A 17,479-nucleotide genomic window follows, 5' to 3' on the forward strand; every position below is an offset into this window, starting at 1 on the left:
TAATTATATTGCGGGGAGAAAAGACAGAGCTTTCCTTTGGTCGTTATCAAAATATCGTTCGAAGGTTACAACTTTGCGTAGCTTGCGTGTTATACGTTCCTCGTCGTATTTCGGCATAGAAACAACTGGAGTTCGATGGTCGAACACATATTTATTGGTATTGTCAAATCCGGAGCTCATTGTCAGTGCCGGTGCAAACAAGTGCATGATGTACGTACCTTTGCACTCGACGAATGAAATTCAAAATATAAATTTCATTAAGAGAGGGGTGAGAATAAGTTGAAAATTGGATAGATCATAGGTCAATTTTTAGAAATATTCAAATATTCACTGCGTAGCATGTCTTTTAATAATCTGTATAATTTCAATAGCTGGGTTCGGATTTCTAAAAAGATATTTTTCTAATAGAAACTTTTGAATAGGAAAATGTTATTATTACCGGTTTATGAAGAACGTCAGTTTTCGAAATATTCAACTTTTGTTCGTGTTATTTCTCATATTTGCTGACAAACGTATACGAAAATTAAACGAATGACGAAATATCCATGGTCAACTACTTCAAATTCTCAACAAAATTTTCTTCTACTCGACAAAGTTCGATGGACGTGAATTTCTTGTTATTCCACAAAAATTATAATAGTAGTCATGCGCTTTTTGTTCCGGAGCGATAATTGTGTAGCTATACATGACTTATATTTCACGTGATTAAACATCATCCTTTCGACGTTACATTCTCCGTCTTTCAGATACCCATCGAATAGCAGGCGGACTATATTTAGCCTGCGAAGCGATCGCAGTATTGATAAAGTTTAATTGTTGCATTATATCGGTTTGGAAAATTTGCCATATACCTTGTTGAAGTTACGATATGCATCGTATTTGAGCACGAGTTGAGAAATTGATCAGAAATACAGATCGATTGATCTTCATGACGAATAACATTGCTATAATTGCATTTTCTGCCATACCTATTTACTGTTATTGTTTCGAATATTAATTTACGTACTTTTACTCGCCTGGATAATTTCATAGTGCCCTAAATACGCCCTCTCACATTCCAAAATCATTATCGATACACCTTTTACCATGCCCAAGAATATTTTGGTCTAAACGCTCGTTGATCACTTAAGGGAGCTTTCCAGTGTGACAGCCCCAAAAATCGCTGTTTTTCGCGATTTTTTTTTTTAAAGAAAAAATAGTCTAATCGGTCTGGTTTTTTTTTTGTATATTAATTGGGTATTGAAGAATACAAAACAATTTTTTAAAGATCGATTTATTTATTAATTAATATCTATAAAAATGATGAAACAATTGTTGCAGAAAATGCACTTGGATGTGGTGTCCACGTTGGGGGTCACAATTTTGATCTGAAAAAAAAAACACAAAAAGATTATTGATCGGTATATAATTGGCTTTCGTGCTATGGAAGCTTTTTTCTTTTTTTTTTTTTTTGCAAAAATGGCGCCGGTTTGAAAAAAAAGTATCGATTTTAGCATTTTTTTTGGCAGTTTTTTTTACAAAAAAATAGGAAGATGTCAAAAAAAAAAAAAAAGCTTCCATAGCACGATAAACAATGACGTTAAGAATATTGTGTAAAAAATTCAATTCGATAGCTTTAAAACTCTGCCCTCCAAGTTGGACACCGTTTTGAAAAATGCTGTTTCGAGAAAACTGCGTTCAAAGTTTCAAGTGAGGAAATTTTAGGTAAATCGTTTACTTACGGTCAATCAGCGATGCCAGGTCCATGCAATATCCCTTCTGCTTCTTCGAAAAGATCGTGCTCAATGGATTGTTCAGTCCGACGAGCTGTCCTCGCCTCTTTGCTATCCAGGGACGCCCGGCGGTTTGCTTGGGTGATGCGCGCATTCTTGTACTTAGCGGCGAAATCTGCGGCGCTCGGCCCTATCGTGCATCCCGTCGTCTCCAAAATTTTTAAAATTGGGTCATAACCTTCATTGAAGGTGCACACAGCACACTGCGTAGCGATTTCTACTATCTGCTTGCCGCAGAATACGTACTTTGGGTCTAGTTGCCACACACAGTGATTGATTGATTTTCAAGAATTTAGCACTCCAACCGCTTTTTTTTTGAAAATTGAGTGCGACAAAAAAATAAGTCGCGCGACCAATTTACGGCTAATTAACGCCAAATTATGCAATAGTCCGAATTCACATTTTCGACAATTGGCGAGCCAAGTTCATGTACTTACGTGCAGGTAGGAACGAGACAATAGAAATAACGATCGCACGGGCAAACGGCCGACGCGGTAGCTGTAGCGCTCCGTTGCCTTTTTTCAAGAAATGCTGTACAGTAACCGAAAAAATCTGAATTTCGGCATGAAAATTTCAGGGAATGTTCGGAAGAGTGTATACTATTCGATAAAGCAAAAAAAAAAAAATCGATTTTTTGAAAATTTCACACTGGAAAGCTCCCTTAACTTAGCGGATAATTTCACGGGAAAATTCATATCGCGTCTACAATGGCAGACTTGATTGTTGTTGCAATCTACATCAAGAAACTGTAAACAGAAGGTTAACAGAAGTCACCATCCGTAATCGGCAACTTAATCGATCGCAAAATGTTTCCAGTTTTCACGAACATGAATAAATGCGTACCTAATCTTTTTACATTCATCTGGAACGATAGTCGGTATATTGGAAAAAATTTAGACTATCCAATATTCTCATCGGTATTTTTAATATTCGTATTAAAAGTTGAATTTCTTGCTAGAGCTTCTTGAATTCTATCAGCTTCGGTTTTCACCGTGTAGATACTCGGTACATAATCAATATTGATCGATAAACAATGTTATTATGCGGGAACTGACATGAATCGGATAGCGTTACAGCTGCGGAATTGTGCGGAGGAAACATTTGGAATGAAGCAATTTTTAAAGTGACTCACAGCTTGTGTCTCGGAAAATTTTTACTCCAGTAAACAGCCGAGATAAATTTATTTTCCTCTCCGCATATAGCTGCTTTCAATGATAGCGACATGTTGCAGTACATCGGTAAAAGTAAAACTGCTGCAACCGCGGCATAAAACGCGTACAATTATTTGAAATCCTGTCTCCACAACGACGATCTGAATGCAATAAAAAGCGCGTTCTCAATGCGGTTTGGAGAACGGAACAAGACTCGACAATGGAAGAGAAAAGAATTGTTCCGACGATCGGATTTTCTCTGCGAGTTGTTCAGTCACTCTAGGTATAAATTATTAATTGCGAATTACGATTTGGCTCATTATTGGCCGTGTAAAACACGTCGCTTATAATTTATGAGAGCGACAAAATGCGCGACCTGCGTTAGTCACCGCTCGTTTTTCATGGCCTTTGCAATTTTTTTCCAACGTATAACTTCATATTCATACGTGCGCAAAAAGCACCAAAGCCGTAAGATATAACGAGTTGAACTTAAAAATATGAAAGCACGAGTGGAAACCTCCGTTGTGTAGGCACCTTGCAAATCGGATTTGTAATTATCAGCGTCGGGGCGAGAAACCGAGATTTTTTTCCGACGGATTGAGATAACGATGCTGCCTGACATTTCCACCGTACATTCTCGTAATTCATTATATTATATCTCCAGGTGTCTGCTTACAATTGGATAGCTTGCAAATATACCCAGATGTACGTGATGTCGGAAATTCCACCATCGGACAATAGAACGAAAACTGGACGATCTAGCTCCGATCTAGTTCTTAAGACGGGAGGCTACGTATGTTATTTTCCTCTTCAGCCGGACACGGTCTGTATCAAACTCCGATCGGCAACTTAATTCGTATAACATCGATATCCAAGTCAACGCCTATTACCTCGTGATTATGTCTATGCAGTGTCATCGCACATGTACGAGTGCATGCTGCACTATGTCAACCAGCGTAAACCATGCAAACAACGTGAATAAAACGAGCACACGGCGTATAGATTTATTGCGTGCCTCTCTCTGTAGTCACATAATACACACAATGGGCGTAGAAACACCGACGTGGATTGTGGAAATTCACGCAAGATATTGTTTTTACAATTCAATAACAAACCTTCCTACTTCCAGTACGATATATCGTACTGGAGCAATTAATGTGATTAATAAAAGAGCCCAGACGTTGTTTCCGCCCGATGTTTTTTTTTTTTTTCTCGCTTTATTTGTTTTTCTTTCTTAACAAACAATTCCGCACGCGTGCAATCGATCAAGATACTCGCCTCTGTACGCGTGCGCGTAACGTGAAACCTGTTAGAATAATTCCGGTATAACTTTTATTGTGAAGAGAATGAATCATTTGTTGACAAAAAAAAAAAAAAAAAAAAAATCGCCTACACGCTGTGCGAAATATCGCAAAATTCAACTTGCTCTGCATACATATTATATACATACGTCAACTTTTCCACTTGTCAGATCACCTTATTTTTCTCTGCCGGCTTAAGATATTAAGGCATGACACTGAGCTCAAAATCCACCAAGAGTGTTTCGTAATATCCTGCCTTATACATCAAATATCGCCACGTGTGCCGATATATTGGATTATTTATTTCACACGATCGCACAGAGTGCAAAGTTCAGAACGGCTGGGCTGTGAGAATATTTTTTTTAATTTCCACATCGAAGCGTAAGCTGAAAAATCTTCGGTTTTTCGCTCTCGGCGTGTTAAAAATCAGTCGGAAATAATTGAGCCGTCTTTCCATCTTTATTTAGCTAAGAGCAGCCGCTACGAAGAGAAAGAGAAACTCTTTCTCGTTTTTGTAAGAAATTTTTCAGTTCCACAAAACAAGATATCTAAGCCAGGTTACACAGATTCAACACCCGATTTTATTTTTTTAATTTTTTTCTCGTTCTCACTGTTCTTTGTTTTGTGTTCTGTTTGCACGCACGGCGTGACGTGTTTCTTCGGTAGTGCGCATATGCCTGACTGCAGAATGAAGAATTCTTAGATAAATAATAGTTTGAAAAGAAGAGAAAAAACGTAGTTGAGAAGGTTACAAGTACTGTGTGGCAATGTTAATTGCTCTGCGAATGACTTGGCACACCTGCAAAATGACATTGTCAAGGGACTAATGACGTAACAGCTTTCGACTGATATAACGGGATTGTGCGATTAATCTGCAGGAGAACTACAGAAATCATATTGCCAGGAAAAAAGTTACATCTGCGCAAATCCACGTAGTTGATCTCTGATTTCCTGGTATACCGATGCGGGATCCAGGTGAAGTCCAGCGGCATCGGATCACGTCACCCGGGGCCAAAAAAAACCCGAGTACTATTACCACCGTTCGCCAATTTAACACTTCTCGGCTTGCACATTGTGTGTTTTAAATTGTTTATAACTCCCGAATACCGCCGATAGTATTGTAGTTTTTTTCATACGGAAAGGTTTACGCTGAAAGCAAAGTTTGATTCGACGTATAGAAACAGATCTTATTATTATCGTATCTTAAGGTCTAGATTAGATTTATCAATTATCCTAAATGACGGCTAACTAAAGACCGTTGTAAAATTTTGTCAATCGTTTACCGTCGTTCGAATCGTCTTCACTGTAATCAAAAGCCTAAAATCAAATTTATACCGTGATTAATTGCGACTTTCTCAGCGGTAAACACGAGATATTGATATAAGGTATAAATTGCGTCTCAATTAAGTTGTGAACGGCACGTTTAAGGATGAATTAATGGCCGGTGGGACGCATTCATCCTTAATGTGAAAAGAAGCCTTTTCTATCGCGTACGTGTTGGGCACATAAAACTGACAACAGCTAATTCTGAAATTAATTCAACGGTTCCTGAGATTCATTGAGGTATGAATATCGCTTCGTGTATCAACTCCGTTACACGTGAGTTGACTACGTGACTCGAAGACGGTCCGCGCGATAATTTGCCTGCTTTCCAAAGTTTGCGACAATCGATGAAATTCCTTTCGTTTGACCCTAGTCACTTACACCTATGGAAACTTCCAAATTACCTGCACGGGTTCACTCGAACCCAAGCCAACTCTGGAACGTTATTACTGTACGCAATATTATTTTGTGCACAGTTACGACTCGAACGAAATTCCGAGACAAAACTTGACAATTCAGATATAGACTCCAGTCTTAGTTTTAGGAAAAAACTATGGAGGATGTGCGAGAAATTCTTGAAGCAAAAAAAGTAAAACGATACGCAAAACATACACGGGCTCTCTGAAATTCAAAAGTTTTTTCAATCAGTCTTCATTTTAATTGCACAAACAACCCTGATCCGAGCACGCTGACTTTAAAATTGTACGTGAAAGTCGGTTTTGGAGTGAAGTGAACCCCGTGTCAGTGACTAGAGTTGAGATCGAAGATTTTTTCATTTGCGAACTCTCGGATATCCTCATTGCAAACACACGCGACGCAATACGCAACTTTATTTCCGGAAACGTGTCCGCATTTTAAATTCGGGAAAGCACGAAAATCGTGCCTACGCGGTCACGGCGGAAAATAAGCCCAGATTATTATGCTGATGCGTATATGCCAAGAGTCGCGTGTCCTTCAACGCCTATACTTACCTATACCTACGTTAACTCGACAATTCTTTGACACTTTGCTCCAGCATCTAGCCTCTGGTTTCTAAAAAGTAATTAGGAGGGACGCGAAATTGAATACGAGCCAAGCACACCCCAATTTCCATGAATAGCATCCGATCGCACCTCTTAAATCGCGGCCGTTACGTGCTGGCTTTCAAATAAATTAGTCGAGGGTCAACATGTAGAGGTGTGCTGATGGCGGATTTTCCGAACATCACAGAAGCATACATTTAGAACTGGGAATCACCGGAAAAAGTATATAATACGGAAAACTTGTCGATTTTGTATTTTGGTTGTACGATACATTTATTTCAACCTCTCAATACTGATTGTTAGCAAATCAACTAGTTGGCTTTTCTCGTTTTAGAAAAATCAATATTGCGACGCTTCCGTAGCGTATCGACTCAACTTTTATCTCGACATCCGATCTCCGCTTCTAATCCTTCCGAACCTAGCAAGTGACCGAGTAGATTCTGAGGGTATTTCGTACGCCTTGATTCTACAACTGTATTGTTTATCCTTGAATAACGAGAGAGTATAAAAGCTTTGCAATATTGTCCTCCTTGAGGTCAGTCGAAAAGCGCAGAAACAAAATCGTCGAACAATCGGTAACGATGATGAAAAATCAATTTCCCCTTCGATCGGACGAAATTTGTTTTTCCAACGAATCGACGCACTATAATCCGTGGATTATTCCCGTGACGAATAACTGAAAAATAGGCCCGCGGATACGTAGTACGCTTGTGTGCACGTACCGCGTACGCACATCCACAAATCGTACTCTACGTAACAGGGTCGTCGACGATTCGCTGTACGGTGGCGCTTGGCCTCCTCCGTGGCAGACACATCGACTCCGGGATTTCCCCCACCGTCGAAAGACGCGAGCCTAGCCGGAGTATAAATCCGGCGGGTGAAAGTTTTCGAACCAGTACGGTTGCGAGCAGCGAGCAAAGCGCGAAGCAACAAGTATCTAACCGAGCTTTCGGAGAGAAAGAGAACGAGAGCACAAACTCGAGTGAGAAATATCTGATCCGCATTACTCGCACGTCTCCGCGATTCTTTCGAAGAAAAATAACAAGCCAACGACGTAAGATACTCGACGAGAAGAGAATCGAAGAAGTTCTGTGTGTTGTGTCCGAGTGTGATTTTGAAAATAACAATGCCGGCCGACGTAGCGATGCACACCAATTTCCTGCAGTTCACCAGCAAGACCAGCCTGGCCGATTCGAACGTCGACTCGTGCTGGAACACGGAGAACATGAGCGGGTACATGACCCTCGTAGGTCCGAACGGACACCGGCAGGGCGTCCAAGTCAAGGTGTACCGAACCAGCGTCGAACACTTCGCGGTGATCTATCCCCAGAAGAAGGTCTGCCGTCCGTTGGGTGTCCTGAACCTCCGTAACACGACGATCGAGCGTTTCGGCGACGAGGGATTTCTCGTTCGGCAAAAGGGTTTCGACTCCCCGGTAGCCCTGACCTTCCTCGTCGAGTGTAAGAAGGAGCTGGACTACTGGATCCTCGCCTTCACCGCCCGCAACAGTCCGCTGATGCACCAGAGCAGTTTGCCGATAGTCGAAGAGGAGGAGATATAAGTCGGAGTGGCTGGGTTCAGGGCCGAAAGCCACCTCGAACGATTCCCTTCGTCTGAAACAGTCGTGAATAGACGAATATTTACAAGCCAATATTTTCCACATCGACGTCGACGTTGACGTCGACGTCCTCGACTCTGCGCGGTGTTTTTCTACGATCGTCGCTAACAGCGTCTGCATCGGAATGTCCGAACGGCACGGATCGCCGATGATCGGAGTTGTCCTGCGCAAGGATTGATCTACCACGAGGGTGAACGGTCACGATCACTGGCGACGACGACGAGTAATAACGGAGAGAGAAGATTCGCGAGACGACATCCTCAGCCCGGATCATCCGCCAGAAGGCGAGATAAAACTCCAAGCGGGGCCATGTTTGGTTGGTGCGACTGCATCGATCTGCTCCAGCAGCGACTCTCTCTCCTCCTATCCAAGCGGCAGGGAGCAGAATTGTGCACCCGTCAGTCGGCAAGCCTGCATTTACGCATATCGTCGCTGTAGTATGTCGTGTGTGCGTGTGTATGTAATTTATAGATCATATTATGGATGAAAAGGAGACGGAGATCGTGTATTTTATTCTTCGTTCGAAAATGTAACAGACTATGTCCGCGCCGGCCGCTTTCTTTCCGCAACGGCAACGGCAACGCAATAACAATAATAGTAATGATGATAATAATGAAAAGCCGCACCGTTAGCTCTAGCTTAGCAACGCCCGACGGCGGAAAGAGCGTGCCGAAGATAAGAGGAGAGGTGGAGGATAAGGTGGAAACGGGGGAGGCAAAAAGTCACTTTGATGTTCTAGATTTTTGCGATACCCTCTACAGCTCTCCTCATTCGTACTATTTGTATCGTGTGAAACCATTGACGAACGTAGTAGTTTTCATTTTGTCTTGTGTTACATCGTAAGAAAGAAACATTGTTAATTAATTTTTATCATCAATGTAATTATCGCTAAGATTGTCTGTGATATCGTTGCACGTCGACATTTTCTTTTTTTTTTTTTTTTAGTTCTTTTTTCAATTAAATTCAACAATACAGTAGCGGACAAAGCAGTTGAGATGACAAATATTCAACATTTTATAATTCGTTAAAAATTAATTTGTACCGCGCGTCAGAACATTTACCGACCATTGTACTTTTAATAAGAACATTCATTGATCTGTTCATTATTCTCGTGCATTTTTATCCTTATACCTCGTATTCATTTTCAAATTTATACTTACGATTTCAGTCGACTTTATACAGTGTAAATAGTAAATGTTTGGAATTACATCATAGGTTTTTGATAAACGGATGATGGCCGTAGTTTTTAAGAAAATAGTATAAGGATCAATTATACGTATAGTAAATCGATTTGTATAGGTCTCCATGTTCATCCCGTGTTATTATCATACAATATAACAATGCCAAGTAATGAAAAATAAATACCAAATGAAAAGAATATTTCAATCTTTCAATTTCGTTGCATAATGTGTAGAATAACCTTCCCCTAACCGAAGTTTCCTCTATCCTGTACATTTAATATACTCCTAACATTACTCTTGGAAGAGAAGAAGAAGAAGAAGGAGAAGAAGAAGAAGAAGAAAAAAAAAAAGAGAGAGATTTAATTTAAAGCGATTCCGCAGTGCAGATTTTCATAACGAAAACACAACGTGACCGAAGTAAAAGCATCGAAAAGCGTAACTTCTGTTCGCCAGCTGTGTGGCAAACAGTTATCAGTCATCACATATATATATATGTATATGTATATCATATACCACTTGAGAAACGACATGTTGTGTGCCCTCATTCGCTGTGTAGACGCAAGAAATAAAAACAAAACCGAGTACGCGGATGGATAACTAAGAATACTTGTAATCCCTCCGAGAAACATTTAATTTCCGTAATTGCAAGTTTATACATCGTGCACATCAGAGTTGGATTTTAATTTCGTTTTCAACGTTTCGCTACTACCGTTATCCCAGACTTCGACTTTCACACAATCGGCTCTCCCGTCTCCCGTTACTGTGTTCAAAGCATCCTCGACCGAGAAATAACAACGATAGGTAGACACTCTGATCGAAGTCGTAAGCGTGCAGTTATAATTTGACTAAATTTCTTTACTGAAAAAAATCCAACAATTGATTATACAAAATCTCGTCGATAAACGGGCACAAAGATGGTCGTTAAAGCTGCGATTGTCCAGCTCTGGAAGAGGCTCGAACGGCCTTGAACGACCCTACCTTAGAATTCCCGTGTCTGAGAGGCATGAGAGGCCCGTTGCTGGGTATGCACACCTACGTGAGAATCACGTTGTGCCCAACGTCTTGCGGACAAGCCTCCAGCTTACTCGGTTTCCCTGATTTAATCTTATTATTAGAGCCCGCGGTTCGTCTTTTATTAACGACTATCCCGCAGAACGGACCATGTACTCACGGTTATCGTAACGAAGTCAAGCCGAGAATTGGATAAAAATAAAACTTATCCCCGCTGCACTTGAGTTGCAGCAACGTAAATTATATTCATTTCCACAACGTTGGATGCGATAGCGACTAATTGTAAGAATCCAAGCGTTTTCCAAATTCAGGTTAACAAACGTTCCCAACTCCTGCCTAGGCGAGAAGAACTATAATCTATGAACGACGGATTTACTCAGCATCTTCGAGCGATGAACTCGCCGAGAATTTGAACGCTCTTTTCTTCCCATTGGAACAGCCAAGTATTTCTTGATCAATTTTTTTCCGTTTCTGAGAGGGGATCCGTACCAACTGTAGCGGAATTCTTGCCATCGTCAAGAACCGCTAAAAAATAAGATGATTCAGACACGTGTTGTTTTTAATCCAACACGATACCATGGGCGCTCGAAAATGTAGCGAAGTGCGTAGAAGATTGTTCACCCCGATAACATCTTTTCCCAGTTACATTTTATAAATAAGTGGAAAAATCACTGATCAAAGACATCACGGTTTTGTAAATTATATCTCATATCCATCCGACTCTGCGGTATATTTACATGCAGACTTGTCTGCCTCAGCGTCGCGGGAATCCAAAGTAGAAAAAGGTGAAAACGAATCATTATTTTCCCAAATTGTGACGCGGAAATAATTATTTGACATCAGCCGAATGTTTTGGATTCAATTCAGCTCTAATGTAGGCTAAAGTTAAGAAAATATATATTTGTCAAATAACATTCGTTGATAACTAATTCGCAGACCGACGCGACATCCTCATTAAAAGATGATTCCCAGAATTGATATATGATAAATAATCACGATTTATCGAGCAGTGTTTTCACACTTAAAAATAGTTTACCAACTACGTTTATTATCGTTTCCAAGTTCCGTAGCGCAATTTATTTCTCTGCATTTCTCAGTTCGATTACTAGATTTTTCCGCTTTATCCAACCCCACGAATTAATTTAATGAAATCAGTGTTTCCGCGGAATGGATTTTACCCCGCAGTGATGTAATCGATGTATAAGAGTCGCGAATGAGATGGAAATTGGAACGCATACACACACACACACACACACACACACACACGCACGCACGCACGCACGCACGCACGCACGCACGCACGCACGCACGCACGCACGCACGCACGCACGCACGCACGCACGCACGCACGCACGCACGCACGCACGCACGCACGCACGCACGCACGCACGCACGCACGCACACACACACACACACACACACACACACACACACACACACACACACACACACACACACACACACACACACACACTCGCCAATAGAGTTAAATGGAAAATGGATAACGCATCGCGTTTCGAATTGATTGATTCGATTAAATCTAAGGAGTCACGTTTCCGAACCGGGGTAAAAACTATTTTCATTCCATCACCTATACACGCAGGAAAAACCATTTGTCGTCACATTTAACGTGACGCCGCGGTTAATCGAGTACAGATATCGATTTAAATTCTTCGATTGCGAGAGAACGAATCGGCCCCCTTCCAATTACCCACCAATTAACGTCGTTTACTTTCTCGCCACATACTCACACGTCAATACGATGCGTAATCTTTTACTTTTCTTTAATTTTTCCCTCGTCTTTGTGTCTTGTACAAAATGAGGTAAAACATTAAATTTCATAGAATACTTGGAACATTCGTTCGAATACTGTTATAAGTACGAAACAAAATACTCCAAGTGCATCATTGTTTCTGTTAATTTCCTCTTTCCCCGTATCACAGACACAAGATCGCCGAAAGAAAATGTTCGTTCCTTCGGGTCGAATTTTTGTTTGTCTCCAAGAATCGGAGCCCTTGCTCCGATTTACCGCAGCCACACCGTGGATGAATTTTCAACGGTTTTTTCCCTCCGTCAGCTGTACCGTGGGACCCAAGACGTGCACGCAGCCCTTGTACGAACGACGAAGAGAACAATTGTATACCAAGTTGTACACACAAGCCTTCGTCTGGATCTCGCTACCTACCCTTCGAAGTCTGAGGGTTGGTGACCTTTGTATCTCACACACGAATAAACGGTTTAGTCGAAATCCGGTCAGGTATATAAATTTGTTTAATTGTTAGACAGGGAAGCCGAGTAATGACAAAACGGGAAAGTTAGCTGGTGAATAATATCGAACACCGACCGTTTTCACTTGAAACATTTGATATGGCGGTCTGTATAAACGTTGATAAGATTGTCCGGTCACGGCTGGTGTAAATCACATTATCGAACTTGTTTATCACGTACGCGTACCAATCGTTCGGTTTCGATTCATTTAACTTATTTTCTCCATTCAAGCTGGTAATTCCGCAACGTCTTCGAGTGGGAAACGAATTTATTTGCATTTATTGCACCAATGAAATAAAATTGATCGATAATCGATCAATTTCAGTTACTTTCCAGACTGTTAAGCGGGCTCCATATTACATTTAGGAAAGTTAAAATTGACGTGATTCTTGCACACGAAATTAATTTTGAAAAAAAAAAAAAATAAATAAAAATTGTGAGAAAGTTGAAGCACCCAACTTTATGTACCCACACTATACAAAGTTTGAAGATAATAATAGAACAAATAAGACAGAACAATGAATTAGAAGTTTGACTTTCTTCAGATGAATATCTGATTCGTTTAAAATCAAACAACGTTACATAATTAAACATTTCAGGTTACTCTCAAAAACTAGCACATACACGCATATAAATACGTGTATAAACTCCGTATTACAAGAATTCTAAACAGCATAAAGCAATTGTCAAGAGCGTTGAACCTTTCGAAAATAGATTTTGTTTCACGTTTGTAGAAAAACTTTTTTAAATAAAGTCCAATTAGCCAAGAATCAGGAGTTTAAATCTCCTATATCAATTAAATTATGAATACAGTTATTATTGCAGTTAAAAACCAAGTCGAAAATCATTAGTGCATAAAAAGTATCCTGCGTTTATTACCCGATCGTTCGTTGCATTTGCTTACGTAACAGCGGCGACTCGGCTCGAGCTCAAGCAGTCGGACGCACGATAACTTTTGAGCTGAAAAATTAATACGATAGTATAAAAAATGCATAAACCGGTTGAATGCGGCGCATTAGCAGTAATTATTTTACGTCGCGGTCGGGCTCGCAGGCAGTCCATGTTCACGTTTATTCCGCGTTCGCTCAGGATACGAACGCAGGTCGCTCAACCGCGGTGAGTCAGCGATGAGCAGTCAACGAACACGGTACGAGACATCGTACGCATTCTTTTCTTTCCGAACAATCGTGTGTTCGTGCTGCCGACTCTTGTACCAACATCGAGTACGAGGTACATACGTCCGTACGTCCGGCCGAATTGCCGACATCGGAATTTTCACGAAACCAAAAAAGCCGGCTGCCAATGTTTGAAAAATTTGAAAAATTTGAAAATTCGCGGAATTTTGTGCATTTAAAAAATCGCTACGACCGTGTTTAAATTTGAATTGACAATTTTTGCACATACGATATTGTTCTTCAGGGTGAAGTCGGTACGCAAATGAGAGATGACTTTTGGCATGCTAATGCACACTGTCCAAACTGCAGTATTTATTAGAGAGACTCGAGGTATACGTTGAATCGTATATTTCTGCCGGGTCAATTGATTCGATGGTCGATGCTCGAATTGAAATAACGGTGCTTCTATTCGTGTGAAAGGTTGTTGGTTAGAAGTGGAGAACATCAGCCGAATATGGTGAGGTTTTTTCTCCGTGCAGCGACCGACGAATATAGATCATTATATAGCTAATTATTGCCAAATGAAGAAGTTTCTTTGATAGAATTTCAGTTCCAGTTCATTCTAGGTCGTGAACTCAGTTTTCAACTTCGTATTCTCATTGTGACTACACGATACGAAACGGTCTTTACCGTCTATGAGGTAAATGCGAAAATTTCAATAAACAGATTCCAAAAAATCGCAACAAGATGAAAGAATGTAAACATTGAAGGGTATAGCTAGTGGTACGAAAACTTTTCGACTCATTTAATTAGCCCAAGTTTCATTAGTCAGAAACATTGATATAAACTACGAGATGTTGTGACGAACGCAAGTTGCTCCCTTCAACCTGAAGAAGAAGTAATGAAATGGATATTCGATATCAGCTATATCGTTTTCCTTTATAATGGCAGCGTTTGCTTGTTCCTCTGGAGAGATACCGGCAATAAACACAGCAAGATAGGAAAAAGCCGAACCCAAATTCTTCGAGTTACACGTCTGAGCTTCATGAATATGCATTATGGGTTCGGCATGATGAAGTAATGCACATTCCTTTTCCAACTGACCGTAAACTAATGGTCCGAACGCAGCAGTTTTCGTTGAGGAAATCATTGATTTCGAAACATCACAAGTCACTTTTATCAGCGAGTACCGAATATTATCAATGAGTGTTAGACACCTGTGCTGATTTGTTTAAAAATTTGATAGAGTATGGGAAGAATTTCAATGGTGAAGATGTATCGGCCTAGCCGTCGAACTCAAATTTTACTATCTGAAAATCGTTGGAACCAGTTTTAAGTATATCGTCGTTGGTAACTTATACAGAATTTGAAAAATATTATTCAGTGTGTAGAAAACCGAGGTAGGTATACCACCTACACGAATGACCATTAACTGAGCTTTGAATTCACGTCTCGTGGACATAAAGCGCCAATATTAATTACACGTCGGACTTTATTGTACTGTCGCATTGTGCAAAAGAAGTAAAAACTTTTCGCATCCGTGCACGCTGGGGTGGTTTTTTTTCTTCTTTCATTACGTTCCCTGCAAAAAGTTAGCTTTTTACCTCAAACGAAGAAACGCGTGAAACCGGAAGTCGGTAGTAAAATTCTAAAAGGTACCTCTTTCGGTTTGAATATTTTTAAAGACTCTAACCGAAATATCGCGAAAAATATAAAAAAAAAAAAAAACTGTACGAAATATTAGGAAGCTGTTCTTAGTTTCAATTTGTAGATAACCAAATGTTCTTTAAAAAATGTCGTGACTACTGCGTGACATTATTTGTATGAGCTTGGAACATGGTGAGGCATAAGTTTACAAGGTAATAAGCATCTTCGTTCATTTGTTCAATGCACTCAACTTTGAACGTTCGTATTAAATACAAGATGAACATTTAGGTGCATGGTAGTCTGGACCTTTTCTTTTATGGAAAATTTGATTATCTACAAAATGAAACCAAAATCAGCTTTACAACTTGTACAGTTTTCGAGACCTTTTAGAATTTTGCTACCGACTTCCGGTTTCACGAGACTTCGTTTGAGACTAAAAACTAACTTTTCAAACGGTACGTAAGAAGAACAAAAATAGTAAAAAAAAAGAACCACCCTATCTTTCACCGTACTTAGTCTTGGCATAAAATAACAATACAGACTGTAAGAATTTGGCTTACAGAAAGAATCAACGCGTCACTGTAATGATTTCAAATCGCCTCAGAGTGGCTGAAAATTTGAAAAATTAACAAATCGATGCTCTTCGTATACTAAGAAACGCGTGAAAGTGAAACGATGAAGGTAAATTAAACTCGGGTCCAAAAACATGAGACACCTCACCGTGCTTAAACATGTCATAAAAAATTTAAATAATTTTACCATACACCGGATATTTTTATCGTTTCTAATTTTCGTCCACCAGTTCCACGATCATTCTTGTATATTTCAATGACTTGCCCTGGACTGGTCAAAATTATTTCATTTTACTATATTTGCTGTTTCTCCTGATCGAATCATACATGAAAAACTATGCTTGAGCTGCCGAATTCTCTGTTATCGCTGACCTTATTGTTTATCAAAAAGAAGTGACTCAGCGAAAATACAATGGAGGAAAAAATACCGTGGAGAATGTTAATATGTGAGTTCTGAAAAATTGCCCGACCGTGACTTCCGGTAGACTACGTCGAGTGGGAATTACCACTAGCGATAAGCTCGCCGAGGAGTCAAGCCTGAAACCCGGAAACTACTGGCGTGGGCTTGAAGATGTTAAAATAATCTTGGTCGCGGAAAAAGGCAGGTAAATTGTTTGCGCGGTGTGTGTGTGTGTGTGTAGATAGATGAATTCGGTATCGGACCAATTTTCAATGCCTGTTTGTTCCAAACTTTAATACGATGCACGCTTGTGGAAGAGGAAGGTTAGGCGATCGGTTTAAATAACTTTCAAAACATCATGCCCTTCGATAATGAAAACGTACAGATTACATCGTCGTAATATCCAATGCCTTCGGGTATATCACGCCCTTCGATAATGAAAACCTGTAAATTACATCGTTGTGATATCTTTATATGTGATATATACATATGTAATACGTATAATTCTGTGAGAGAATAATAAGCGGTTATGGCTTTCGAAAGGTCAACTTAAAGGTTCACCATAAAATAGCAAGCGATCGAGGATAGAGGTGTGAATATATTATACTAATCCGGACAGTTTTCATATGCCAAACTGTTCGTTGTGAGAAATCAATAGTGATCTGCTGTAATAATGCCAAATGTGCTGTATAAAAATGACCGAAACGTTCTGCGAGTCATGTATGTTCTGTATAGGGTATTTAAAGAAAAAAGTTGATTATTTATTGCAACGGAAACAAAGCGTTGCGTCGTATAATATGTTACAACGCCGTTTAAACGAAAGTTCAAACACTTGGCCCCTTCTGCTTTGCATTGAATTACTAAAAATATGATGAAAATAATTTCACACATATGTTTACTGTTTTAGTATACAGAAACTTCAGGCAGTCTCATTAACAGTAATTAGTATGATATATCGGATTTTTTCAAGGCTAAGCTTCTTACGAACAAGAAGATAACACTAACAGTTGTTTACAAAGATTTTGGCACAAAGATATATTACAACCGTTTAACCGTGTTTATTATTTTGCGTACACGTTTCGTGAATGTAGAATATTG

At 39.9% G+C, this 17,479-nt stretch overlaps 1 protein-coding gene and 1 long non-coding RNA gene across 4 annotated transcripts in view; one reads left to right on the forward strand and one right to left on the reverse strand.

Annotated features, from left to right (window-relative positions):
• LOC124294998 overlaps positions 1 to 17,479 on the reverse strand; it is a 128,537-nt gene that overhangs the window by 17,737 nt on the left and 93,321 nt on the right. The window lies entirely within an intron of this gene.
• On the forward strand, positions 7,447 to 9,565 carry LOC124294997. Its single transcript, XM_046742883.1, has one exon. The coding sequence runs from the start codon at positions 7,696 to 7,698 to the stop codon at positions 8,128 to 8,130; it is 435 nt and encodes a 144-aa protein (XP_046598839.1). The 5' UTR covers positions 7,447 to 7,695; the 3' UTR covers positions 8,131 to 9,565.

This window comes from Neodiprion lecontei, chromosome 6 (genome assembly GCF_021901455.1).
Source record: "Neodiprion lecontei isolate iyNeoLeco1 chromosome 6, iyNeoLeco1.1, whole genome shotgun sequence".
Classification (NCBI taxonomy): Eukaryota; Metazoa; Arthropoda; class Insecta; order Hymenoptera; family Diprionidae; genus Neodiprion; species Neodiprion lecontei.